Source organism: Parus major, chromosome 5, assembly GCF_001522545.3.
Source record: "Parus major isolate Abel chromosome 5, Parus_major1.1, whole genome shotgun sequence".
NCBI classification, from domain to species: Eukaryota; Metazoa; Chordata; class Aves; order Passeriformes; family Paridae; genus Parus; species Parus major.
The window spans coordinates 17,311,724-17,324,635 of NC_031774.1; the positions used below are offsets into that span (position 1 = coordinate 17,311,724).

Below are 12,912 nucleotides of genomic sequence, written 5' to 3' on the forward strand. Positions count from 1 at the left end.
GGGAGGGGTGGATAAAGGAGCGGGCAGGAGGCGGCCGCCCCCCGCGTCCCGGTCACCGCCCTGCGCGGCTCGGCTCGGCTCGGCAGGGAGGCTCTGCGCACACAGCACCATGGCAGCGGCGGAGAAGGAGGGGTAAGCGGCGGCCAGCACCCCCGGCCCGCCCCGGGTCGCCGTCTCCGGGTGGCCCCGGTCCCCCGGTGACGGTCCCGCGCCCACAGGGAAGCGCAGAGGCTGCGGTTCGGACAGTGGCTGCTGAACGCCATCAGCAGCGGGAACTACCGGGGGCTGCGCTGGATCGACTCTGCCCACACCATCTTCCGCGTCCCCTGGAAACACAACGCCAGGAAAGACATCACCAGCAGTGACCTGGAGGTCTTCAAGGTGGGTGGGATGAGTGTCAGCAGCAGAGACGTGGAGATCTTCGAGGTTGGCGGGGTGGGGGTCGCCAGCAGCAGGCTCAGGGTCTTCAAGGTGTGTGGGATAGGATGGTGACCAGCAGCAAGCTGAGGTCTTCAGGGTGGGGGGGATGTGGGAACTGGGAAGGTGGGGGAAGACCAGTCATCCCTGGAAACCTCCATGCTCATGGAGCCAGGGACCCCATGCCCACCTCCCTTCACCCCCAGGCCTGGGCAAAGGTCAGTGGGCGCTATGAGGAAGGCTCTGAGGACCCGGCCAAGTGGAAGACCAACTTCCGTTGTGCCCTGAGCAGCACACACATGTTCAAGCTGGAACAGGACCATTCCAAGCGTGGTGATGACCCCCACAAGGTTTTCTCCATTGTCTCAGGTGAGCCTTGCCCCATGGAAGGGCTGTGTTGGGTGGGGTGGGCAATCTCGAGACCTCCCACTCCTGGTGCTCTCCTTTCAGCCACCCTCCAGCACAGCACGGAGGGAGATTCCAGCATCCCAAACCCTGTGGTGGACGAGCAGGCAGCACAAGAGCAGCTGCAGGTAGCTGGGTGGGCACAGCAGGCCAGGGTGGGTCCCTGCTGCCACTCCAAAAGTATTGTACCAAGCTGCAGCCCAGCACCTGGCCAAAATGGAGAGGCTGGGAGAGGCTGGGTGCCTGGCAACCACAATAATATGATCCATTTTCCTTCCCTTTCCAGCTGGAGCTCCACTCCCAAGACATGGCCTCAGCAATCGCTGTGCCAGGTAAGCACTAGTCCCACAATCTTTCTTTGGGAGAGGACACCCAGTAGGCTCAGCTGGGGCTGATTTTGTGGCTGTGAGACATCCCTACCCGCTGTGCTCTCCCTTAGAAAGCACCGACCCCACACAGCTCAAGACTCTGGAGGACCTGCTGCAGCACTGTGACATCTCTCCCCGTGTCCTTGGCCCGCTCACTGCACCCTGGGTGCCCACAGGTGAGACCAGCTCTGCTCACAGGGTGCAGAGTTGGTGACTGCCTGGGTGACTGATCCCAGCACCTTCCCACAGGTGGCTTCTCTGCAGGGAACACTCCCCACCAGGACATTGTGCTCCAGCCTCACCAGGACATTGTGCTCCAGCCTCACCAGGACACCCTGCTCCAGCCTTACACAAACACCAGCCAAAACAGCTGCTTCCCTCCCACGACATTTCCACAATGGGTGCCCACGGTGGAGCAGCCCACCTTGGACACCTACCAAGCAACGGGCCTCATGCCACCACAAGAGACAGGTGGGTGCCACGGGGCAGGATCTGGCCCTGGCAATGCCATGGTGGGGTGGGAAGAGGCAGCCCCCAACCTGCTTTGTCTGGAATGGTGATGCTGATGCTGCTCATTCCCCGCTGCAGGGGCCGTGCCAGCACCATGTCACCTGATGGAGGGCACGGTCCCCATGCAGTACGCGGCGGAGGCGACGTTGTTCGTGCCTGCCGCCAGTCCTGTGCCACAGCCACGGCTGCTGCTGGATAACACAGGTGAGGGCTGTTAGTTAGTAATGGCTATAAATTATTACTGCAATTATGAACAGTAAATATGCTTGGGGGGTGCTCTGGGGAGGGGGAACATTTCGGTTCTGAGGATGCAGCTGCTGATCGCTTCCTGGTGCAGATGGCATCGTCTCCATCCTGGATGTCACCATCTACTACCGGGGGAAGGAGTTCCACCGGGAGGTGGTTGGGGGCAGCCGCTGCCTGCTGACGTACCAGCCCCCCAGTCTGCCGGAGAGCCCGTGCCCCTGGCACGTGGTGCACTTCCCCAGCCCCGCCAGCGTGGCCGACAGCAAGCAGCGGCGCATCACCGAGGAGCTGCTGGGCGTCGCGGGGCTGCAGCTGGAGCAACGCGCCTACAAGGTCTTTGCTACCCGCCGGGAGAAGTGCAAGGTGTTCTGGGCCTTGTCCCAGCAGCTCGAGGGGGTTGAGGAGCCTCCACCCAACCTGCTCTACCGGGACCAGGAAACGCCCATCTTTGACTTCAATGAGTTTTGCACAGGTAGGTAGGCGTGTCACGTAGTTCCCCATGTGTTGTTTCCTGCCCAGCCTGCTCTGGGGCTCATGGGAGCCAGCCCCAGGATATTACAAGCATCCAAACCCTCCCAGGCCCTCTGTTCCACTGGGCTCAACCCAAAACTGAGCCCTGTTTTGCCTCACAGAGCTGAGGGACTTCCGCAATGGCCAAAGGCGGCGATCCCCCGACTTCACCATCTACCTCTGCTTTGGGCAGGCCTTCTCCAAGACCAAGCCTAAGGAGTCCAAGCTCATCCTGGTCAAGGTGCAGCAGCCAAACCCACTTCTGCCCAGGGGAGGGGAGATACTCATGGAGGCCAGGGGAGCTGAGACCCTGGGTGCCTGAGGAGGGGCATCCTCAAGGTCGAGTTGGGTGGGAGATGGAGGGTCTGGGTGCCAGAAGAGGGACCCCTGGGGACTGAGGCAGGTGGGATTCTGGCTGCCCAGGGATGGGGATGCCTAGGTGTGGAGAGGTGATGGAGTTTCCTCAGGGACTCGGCAGGGGGGCCTCAGGAGCCAAAGGAGGTGAGTGCTTGGGTGCTCAAGAGAGGAGTCCCTCAGTATGCAGTGGAGATGGGGATTTGGGAATCCTCATGATCTGGGGCAGATGGACATCTGGATACCCAAGGAGGGGGTAGCCTGGGGGCTGAGAGAGGTGAGGGAATTGAGTGACAGGGGAGGGGGACCCTTGGAGGCATGGATGGGGGCAGCATGACCAGGGAGGGAACCCTTAGGAACCAGGGAAAACATGGGACGAGGGTGGGCCAGAGGACACTCGGGGTCTGGGTGGGATGGTGAGGAAGGCACCTGCCCAAGGACAGGGACCCTCAGGGGTTGAGGGAGACAAAGGGTGCCCCAGACATCTCCTCCCTGCACTCCAGGAGGACAGGGCCAAGCATGGTGTTGCAGCCATATCAGGCAGCTGCCCTAACCTGCCCCTAACCCTGATGTTTTGCCACTGCAGCTGGTGCCCAAGTTCTGCGAGTATTACTACGATCAGGTGCTGCAGGAGGGAGCCTCCTCCCTGGACAGCCACACCATCAGCCTGCAGCTCTCCAACTCCTTTGACCTCATGGAACTCATTGAGCAGTACAACATGCAGCTGGGCTGACCCCACCTTCCCCTCCCCATGGCTCTGGCACAGGCAGCAGGACCCCTGGGCATCCCAGGCTCTGCAAACCAGCATCCCCCAACCCAAGGACAGCTTCACTGACCAGTCCTGGAGCTCACACATTTGTGAAAAACCCTTTTCCCCTGTCAGCTTCTAGCGTGTGTTTTTGTGGAGAGTGGTAATTTACAGATTTATTTTTTTTTTAATATTTCCAAGTTAAAATATATATGTATAGAAATGTAGTTCTCTTGCTGCTGTTGCCTGGATATCTGCCCCTGCTATCAGTCTGAAATCTTCACCACCCCCTTCTACCCCCAAAACCACAGGGGTCCATGCCCAGCCTTGTCTCAGCCAAGTCCTTGCTTGCAGGGGTGGGCTGGTATCAGAGAGCTTTATCAACATCTTCTTCCTCTTAAATTTGAGTAGATGAGGTGAATTCCCAGAGTGAAGGGATGCATTTATCAATGCATTTATTTCCATGCATTAAGGCTGCAAACATGATTTGCCAGCAGAGTGTGTTGAGGACAGCTTGGCTTGGGCTAAACAAAAGTAATTCGCTGAGCACTGACCCCGAGTTACTTGCTGGAGATGTTCTGGAAAAATAAGGCAGCAACTACAAAACGAAACACCCAGAGTGCCAGCTCAGAGCTGCAGAGGGGGTGGTATCTCAGGGAGGAGTGTGGAAACCAGAGGGCTGCCTGAAGATGGGGTGTGCCCTCCCCAGGCTGCAGGCAACTGCACCCCCTCATTTCAGGAGCCTGACCATCACTGTGGTCCCTGGGCAAGAGGAGGGAGCAGTGTCCTTACCTGCCTGTGACCTGGATGCTGCTGGGCCCAAAGGTGGTGGTCCCGTGGCTTGTCACATAATAGTGAGCAGAGGGCTGTACTGGGGGCTCCTCCTGTGGCCTGGGTGCTGTGGGAATGGGACACCCTTAGCACCTGAGCTCCATAAAACCCTCAACCCTCTTTTACCTGAGCACAGTTGCAGCACAAACTCAGGACACTGGGCTCACCTTTGGGCAGGGACAGTGCCCACACGTCCCGCAGGTTTTGACGTCTTCCTTTCTCCTGTGGAGGAAAATGCCCAGGAAAGAAGGAGCAGGAGCTGCCCTCAGCACTTCCCATGGAATATGATGCCAAGGCGATGGAAGGGGCTTTCTCTTCCCACCCTGACCTGAGGTACAGCCGTTGGTGGGACGGCTGAGCACCTTCAGCTCTTCATGAAACAGGGACACATGGGCACATGTCCAGAGAGAACATTTTGTGCCTGAGCCCTAGAGTCTCAGCTTCTTCACCTTTCCCTCCATGCTCCAATTTCCCACACCAGGAAGTGCTAACACCACATAGGACACATGGAAGCTGCTATGGGCGGGAGAAGGGCACCTGGTGAGTTTCATGACTAATTTCACCTGGCTTTTAGAAGCTGACCAGCTGCACCAGCATTGCCATAGTGACCACTTGGGTCCTGCCTTGCTTGCAGGGCACTGTGTGTACATACCTGGCACCTGTGCCATCCATGTTTGGCCAGAGGAACTCTGCGGGACAGACGGACGTTCGGCAGGGCATCCTCACACGTGCAGCCCCGGCCACTCCTCAGTGAGCTTCTGGATGGTGAGCACAACTGCCACGAGGAACTCCCAGGCAACTGGAACCTTCCAGGCAAAGAAGATTGTCTTGCTTTCTTACAGCCCCCAGCCACAGCAGCCCAGGAGATTCTGTTGTGACCCACACATCATTTCCAGCCCACGGCATCAACTTCAGACCAGCTCCATTTCTCCAGTTAACCAAACCTCCATAAGGAATTTAATGATATGTTGAAAGAGGTCCCCAGCTTGGGTGGCCCTTTTGCTTATCACTTGAAGACCCAGACTTAGACTGTACTCTGCTGGGGCCTTCTGGGGAAGGACAACCCATTTGCTCCATGACAAGAATGAAAACTTAATTTTCCACTTCCATGTGATACCTCTAGAGGAGTCCTGAACAGAATGGCATGGAGAAAGGGGGAACCTTTAAGTGGAATGCTGGTGGACCCAGGCCAGACTAGGACATGTTGCAGAGGCTTCTTGGGACACTTCCATAGGGCTGGAGGTGGCAGGGGCAGAGCTAAGGAGAGACATGGGGTTGGGAGTCATGAAATACAGATCAGGGATCTTACCTGTCCTTTCTGATGGCTTTCTGCAGCGGAGCTCCAAGTAGCTGTAGGCCCTCTGGTTATGCTTTTGATCAGCAGGGGTTTGCCATTGCATACCAGCAGGCAGGTCACCTTGGCCACCCAGTGCGTGCAATAGAAGGAGCAAGCTTTCACCAGGAACCTGCAAGGAGATTGCCCATGGCTTTCACCACTTTTCTCCTAGCTTCTCTCTAATGCTGGGAGAAAGCATGGCACCAGATGGACTTGAAAATATTAACTGAGTTTCAGTAAGAACAGACACCAAATGAGGACCTTCCCCTACTGAAAGCTCAAGCAGCAAGACCAACCTCTTAAACCAAGAGATCCTTCCAGAGTTGGCCATGTTGTCTTGGTTTTGTCTGGGATGGAGTTAATTTTCTTCCTAGTAGCTGTGCTTTGGATTTGGGATGAGGATGATGTGGATAACACACTGATCTTTTAGTTGCTACTGAGCAGGGCTTACATCAGGTCAAGGATTTTTCAGGTTCTCAGGCTGCCCTGCCAGTGAGGGGACTGCACAAGAAGCTGGGAGGGGACAGCCAGGACAGCTGACCCCAAATGACCAAAGGGTTATCCCATACCCAGTGGCATGCTCAGCATATAAACCTGGGGGAGAGCTGGCTGGAGGACCATTGCTTGGGAACAGGCTGGGCATGAGTTGGTTAATGCTGAGCAATTGTATTTGCAGCACCTGTTCTTGGGTTTTATTTCTCTCTTTGCTGATTTCCTTTTCATTACAATATGATTGTTGCTATTACTGTTATTATTATAATTTATTTCAACTATTAAACTTTTTATCTCAACCCATGAGGTTTCTCACTTTCCTGATTCTCTCCCCAATCCAGCTGAGATTCTTTGGGGAGAGTGAGTGAGTGACTCTGTGGTGTTTAGTTGCTGGTTGGGGTTTAACCACACCACCAACAGATAAAACTCCAGACTCAAGTCCAGAAAACCAGGAGAAGTTCCAAAAACTGGTACAGTTCCAACACCCATAGAAACTAGAACATTCTTGGGTGAGACTCAGAGACCTCTGCCTGCCTGTCTGGGCACAGATTAGCCAAACAGCCCCCCAGATGAAAGGTGAACCAGAAGGAGTGTGGCCTTTGCTCACATCCAGGCAGTGAACATTGCAAGGGGTTCACCCAGGGCCTCACATGTGTGTGGCACAGCTGAGAAGCCACCCTGGAATCCTGACTCCTCAGCAGATACAATCTCAACAGCCAAAGGTTTGCTGAGAGTCATCCTGGCACTGCACCAAGCACAATCCCACAACCTCACTGATGGCTGGAAACCAATGCTTACCTCTAGAGTAAGCCCTCAGGTATTTAGGGTAAGAAGTAGGCACAGACGTGGATGTTCTAAGGATGATCTCCTCCCCACACCTCAGACACTTCCTCTGTCTGGTTCAGATAGGTTGGGAACAAGTACCAGGACTCACCTTGGCTCTGTGTGGTCTCCCATGGCTTCCCAGGCACAAACTCCCTGGCCTGTGGGTTGAGTGCTTGAGTGCTTCACCTCCAGGCAGAGCTCAAAGTGCTCCAGGAGGCTGAAGAGCTTCCCTCTCCCTCTGTGAGGCCTGTGTCCCATGATTTCCTCAAAGACATCCCACATCCCTTCCGGACAGAGCTTGTGCTTCACCAAAGCACAGCATTGCTGTTGACTTGAAGGCCCACACCAGCTGGATCTGTCTCTAATGGTGGCGTGTTCTCTCATCAGGGTCTCCATGGAGATGCTCCTGAGCTGCTGGAGAGGTGGTGCTGCACCAGGAGCTGCATGGGAAGAGAAGGAGAGATGAGGTGGCAGTGAGAGGAACCCAGAAAAGCTGCAGGACTTGGGCTCTATGGAGATGGTCCTGGTCCCCATTCTCACCTTGAACATCATTATTAAAAATGTAGGCTGGAGAATGATGGTACTTTCCAACTGCTTGATTTCCTCATTCCACACAATGAGCCTGATGTCCTGGAGGAGCTCCCTGCCCAGGCTGGCCAGGTGCTCGCGCTGGGAGAGTTTGCTGAGTAGGTACTGGAGGTCCATCATGCCTAGAGGGAGATGCAGGAGCTCAGCATGCATCTATCAGACACAGAATTCCAAGGCCGATGCTTCAGAGAGCCAACAAACACCAGCAGCATTCCATATCACCTATGCCATCCCTGGGGAAGTAGCTGGCATCAGAGTGATGCTTGATGTGACAAAAAATGTTCTGCCTCTCCTCAGCTAAGTGCTGCCCTGAAGCTCCCACAGCCTTGCCTTGCCTCAGCAGTGGCAACAGCCTGCCAGGACTTTCTGAAAAACAAGGCTGACACTGGGTTTGGTTTTTTTTATTGTTTGAGGAAGCAGGTTTGTTTCCAGCCAGAAAACCTCAGATTGCCAGTTAAACCTCAGACTGTCATTCATCAGTGCAGAGAGATAGGCAACAAAATCTGGCTTATCTCCACAAAAGAAAAGCATTTACTTGTTGTTCACTAATCCTACAGTGGCCAGAGATGTCACTGGGAACTGGTGGTGCTTGTATTTGCTTTAGGTAAATAAGCAAGAGGCTGGAGCTGCCTGCTAGTCCTGCTATGTCACAGGACACATGGAAAAAGGGCCTAGGGAAGGGTAAGGGGCCATTAAATAAAGTTAGCAGGATGTAGATTTGAAAACATTGTTGCATTAAAGCTGTGGAGCTCCTTCCTGCAAGATGTTTTTAATTGCTTATACAAGGAAAAGGGGAGAAAGAAAAGCATCCCTTGAAAGCAAGAAACTAGACAACATGGCCTACTCAGGTGTGCTCAGCAGTAACACTGCAAGGTCTTTGGCAGTGACCCCACTGCCACACAAATGGGGCCAGAAGGTGCAGCAAGTGCTGGAGAGCCCATCCCCAAATCAGGAGAGCACTGGAGAGCCTGTCCCAGGCGCGGACAGAAGCTCCTCTCAGCAAGGTGTGGCAGGGGGGACAGAGCACCCACCATGGCCTGCCATTATCTGGCTCTGTGCAACAGCCATGATGGCAGCTTCCACCTGCCTGTGGATGGGCAGCAGCACTTGGACAACCTCAGGGATGAGCTCCTTGTTCTTCACATGCTTCAAAATAGTGGCCTCGAGCTTTCTGCTGTCACAGTGATCCATGCAGTTTACAGCAACTAAGCTGAAGATCTGCAAAAGAGGGAGCACATACCTGACAAAAGCACATCCAGAGGAGTGTTTAACCTGTGAGGTAAAGGAAGGACCTAATGGCCCTGAGGTCCCCCAGGGTGGGACACTCCACTGGCTCAGCTTCAGAGGACACTTCCTTCACACCTCTGTTCTGTGGCAGTTCCTGAAAATCACCTGGTGATGGTAAATGACCCCTCACACTCCTCCTCAGGCACTTGCCACAAGCCACAGGATGAGATGTCCATCACCTACCAGGGACAAGGTCCCTACAGGTCACAGCCAAGGGTCACCATATCCACCCCAGCCTGGGGAGGGGCTGCAGTAGTGGCCTGATGCACCAGGTCACCTTAGCCAGTAGCAAACTGGGCTGCCAGAGATAGCAGGGTGACCTCAGCCAGTCAGAACCCAGGATATCTCAGCCCTACGGTTAACATGCAGCTCTCCATCTCTTTCAGCCTCTCCTGCTGGTCCACAAAAAAACCTGGGCTCCTCACTGCCCTCCAGGTTGTTGGTGGAAGCGAGTGGAGTTGCTTTTCCTCTCTGCCAGCATGGCTGTGATCCTGGCCATGAAGTCATGTGTCTTCTCTGCTGCCTCCTGCTCCTGGCAGCAGTCCACACGGGTTCCCACAGGAAGTCTGGGACTTGCATGGACAGGTTGTTGATCCAGAACCAACGAGCTCCTTAAAAGTTTTGTCACTAGTTTGGTGCCTGGGTAGGGAGAAAAAGAAAATCCCAAATTCACATCTCACCCTCTGGGCCTCCAGCCAACTTCCACCAGTATAGGCCTGACCACACACTCTGTGCTGTCCCAGGAGCTTGCTGGACAAGAGCTCAGATCTCAGAAGGTGATGTGGGATATATCCAAGCTCATGCTTCAGTTCCCCATCCTGCTATCCTTAAGCTATGGGGTGTAGCAGAGTCAAACCCTGCTGTGCATGAGAGCATCCCTCTGCAGCACCAAACCCAAGCCTGAAGCCCTTCCATGTTCAGGGAACACCACAGAATACAGGAGGGATGGCAGGGATTTGCTCCTTTCAGAAAGCAGGTCCTTTTAGGTGGGGTTCAGTTGTCACATAAGGAGTCCATGCTTATTCAACCCCTCCAAACAGAGGCCTTTGGTGAGGTGATGACAGCTGGTGGATTAAAAGGTTGATCTGCAAAAAGGAGAGAGGAAGAGCCAGCTATGCCAGCAGTGAGAAGACCAGGCCTCAAGGTCCAATGGAAACGGTGTGAATTTGTGCAGTGCAGTTTCCCTAGCTCCCTTTTAGTTTCCCTGCTCTACCGGGAACCCAAACCAGCTCAGTACTTACATGTGAAGATGGATGACGAGGATGATGAGCGCCTGTGAGGTGATGAACACGTGGTGAGTTGTAGTATTCCAGCTGGCCAGTAAAGTCCCAGAAGAGAAATGTGAAGTCCTTGATTTGGAACTCACTGATCTCTATCCCAACTGTTCGCTCTTCCTTGGGCACCAGTCTGGACTGCCCTTGCTTCAGGCTTCCGCAGATGGTGGACTTCCCTGCCAGCGAGGCTCCCAGGAAAATGGGACCCTCTTGTCCTCCTGCCCCAAACCATGCTGAAGTTGGTTGAAGTAATTCCAGATCTGCTGAATGCCACCAGCACACACTTCACTGGGCAGCTCCCAGAGAGGGTTCCCACTGGCCTTAAACATTTTCAGGGATTGTCCCTGGAAGAGCTCCTTGGGAAAGGGCATTATTCTGCACATGGAATCCCTGTAAGTGTGCCAGCTGCAGGATTGGCTGTGGGAAGGTCTGGAACAGGTTGTTGGAGATGTTGAACTACTGGAGGCTGCCTCAACAAGCTGCCAGGTCCCTGGGGAGGGCACAGAGACGGTTCTTGTTCAGCCACAGGTGTTTAAGCCTGAGGAGATGGGAGAAAACCCGCTCTGGGATGATCCAGATTTGGTTCTGATTCAGCTCAAACCTGTCCAAACAGACCAGACTCTTCCACTGGGAAAGTTCAAACTCCTCTTGGACAGTATCAGCTTCCTGAGGTTGCAAAGCTTAGAAATGCTGGTGATGCTCCTGAGCTTGTTCCTGTTGAGGTCAAGGCTCTCCAGCATGCAATTGCTCAGGACCATGGGAGGGAGCACATGCAGGCTCTGGGTAGAGATCCACTTCACTCAATCTGTCCTCCTGCTGCTGACTTGGGCATGGAAAGTGGTTAAAAGAGACTTTGACTCTCTGGAATTGCAGATCTTTCATTTATTTATTTTGCATGATTTTAGGATGATTTTGGTAAGGAAAAGCAGAGGAGTTGTTGAACAGTGCAACCACAATTACTGCTTGAACAGCTCCTGTTCTCAAGAGAGGAACTGAAGCCAAGGATCTTGGCTGGGACTGAAGACAGGAACAATTCCCACCAGATGCTGACCTGCAGCTCAAGTGTCACATTAACATATTTGCTCTCACGCTTTGAGCCCTGCTACAGCTCCAGCCACAGATGCATCTACCCCAAAACTGGGAGTTTTCTAACGCCAGCAGCGGGCTGCAGGGGCAGAGCCAACGTCAGGACAGCTGCTCCCCAAATAACTCGCCCAGCCCACTCTCAGCTCTTGACCACAGCTATGGGGATGCACTGAGGCCAGGGCCAGTGAGTTCAGACACTTCCTCTTTCACATCCCCCCTGCTCCAGATGACGCTGTGATTCCCTGCAGGGATGCTCCCAGACCTGGGTGACTGGGGAAGTAACACAGGATGGTGGGGCTCCCCAAAGGACAGGGCACACAGGCAGGGACTTAGTGATGGCTTGAGAATGTCCCCAAACAGAGGGTGTTTAGGGAAGGGAGATTTGCAGGTGAAGAGAACGCCAGCAGGATGGGAATCACACGATACCAGGGCAAAACATGCTTAGATTTACTTTCCTCTCCCTTGTTTCACTTCCTCCCATGACACCAAGCATGGCATCCCCTTATGCAATGCACCCTGCTCAGGACTGACTCATCATCATTTCTCAGCATCACCACAGAAATGTGGGACGTGCTCCAAGCCCAGCAGGAAAGCAAACCTTCACCCTCTCCCACGACCACTGAGCCAGGGCAGCTACTCACAGGCTCTGGGCTGGGCCTTTACCCTGCAGTGTGGCACCAGCTGGATCCTCCAGGAGCTCGCCTCCCCCTTTCATTTCCTCCTCTTCGTGTGTCGCTCCTGCCTCCCCAACCACTGCCAGGGATCCCAAGCCTCTCTTTCTCCATCCAACCTCAGAGCAGCTCTCAGGAACCTGAGCACCTCTGGCAGGACAGCAGGGCCAAGGTTATGTCCCAAAAGCAGTACTGGAGGTCACCTATAAGACAAACATGGTGGCAGAGTCAGTCCTGAGTCGAATTCCTGCTGTAGCATCCCTCCCCTGCCTGTGCTAAACGACCTTTTGGCATCACAACTCTTGCACAGGAATGAAAGGACACTAAAAAGAGGTTATACTGTTACCAAACTACTGCATGTATTGAATAAATATAATTTCTTCCCTTTAACAGGTAGCAGCATCTGATCTAAGAGGGTCAACCAGAAAGGGCAAAAAAAAGTAAGCAAGTAGTATACACAGTATACTAGAAAAATTGTTTTCTACAACGTGCCAGAAGAGGCATTTTTAGGTTTGTTTCTCATTGCCTCTCCCAGGAGGCAGCTTACAATTTGATAATTAATTTTAATGGCAGACAGAATAAAAGAACCAGGGTTCTTGTTCAGTAACTTCAGCAGAAAGCACATGCAGAAGGTGTAGTTTTCAGTCTCAGCAGTCCTCAGGCAATGGCAGGTGCAAAGGTAACAAATTTAACAGCCCTTACAGTGCAGGCACTCCTAATACACCCTGCAACAGGCTCTTATCTTTATTGCCAGCTCAAAGGTAACATTAAACAAGAATTTAAAGCAGTGAAACGGCCCAAGGAATGAAACAGACTGATGCTGTCTTCCTGGTAAACAGTGTAGTTGCTGCTATTACTTGCTCAAGCCTTGTTTTTCACATCACCTACCCCTTTTCACTCTGTATACAGACAGGTTGTGGCAGAATTGCTCGTCTGAGATATTCAGAGGTGTCCAATTTCCCGT

At 53.7% G+C, this 12,912-nt stretch overlaps 1 protein-coding gene and 1 pseudogene across 3 annotated transcripts; one reads left to right on the forward strand and one right to left on the reverse strand.

Moving 5' to 3' along the window:
- Window positions 1–12: 12 nt before the first annotated feature.
- On the forward strand, window positions 13–7,617 carry IRF7 (interferon regulatory factor 7). 3 transcript variants are annotated; one of them, XR_004498024.1, is made up of 12 exons: window positions 110–132; window positions 219–381; window positions 624–786; window positions 868–977; window positions 1,109–1,154; window positions 1,262–1,366; window positions 1,440–1,661; window positions 1,779–1,904; window positions 2,038–2,418; window positions 2,579–2,697; window positions 3,397–3,721; window positions 7,430–7,617. XR_004498024.1 is itself a non-coding variant. In XM_033515421.1 (11 exons), the coding sequence occupies exons 1-11, from the start codon at window positions 110–112 to the stop codon at window positions 3,541–3,543; spliced, it is 1,605 nt and encodes a 534-aa protein (XP_033371312.1). In that variant the 5' UTR covers window positions 13–109; the 3' UTR covers window positions 3,544–3,785. The 3 variants fall into 3 exon arrangements, 2 of the variants coding, with proteins under 2 accessions (XP_033371312.1, XP_018862540.2); XM_033515421.1 differs by lacking the exon at window positions 7,430–7,617 and having other exon boundaries at window positions 13–132; window positions 3,397–3,785; XM_019006995.2 differs by lacking the exon at window positions 7,430–7,617 and having other exon boundaries at window positions 13–132; window positions 868–950; window positions 3,397–3,785.
- Window positions 3,989–11,073, reverse strand: LOC107205352 (annotated as a pseudogene).
- Between the last annotated feature and the right edge of the window lie 1,839 nt (window positions 11,074–12,912).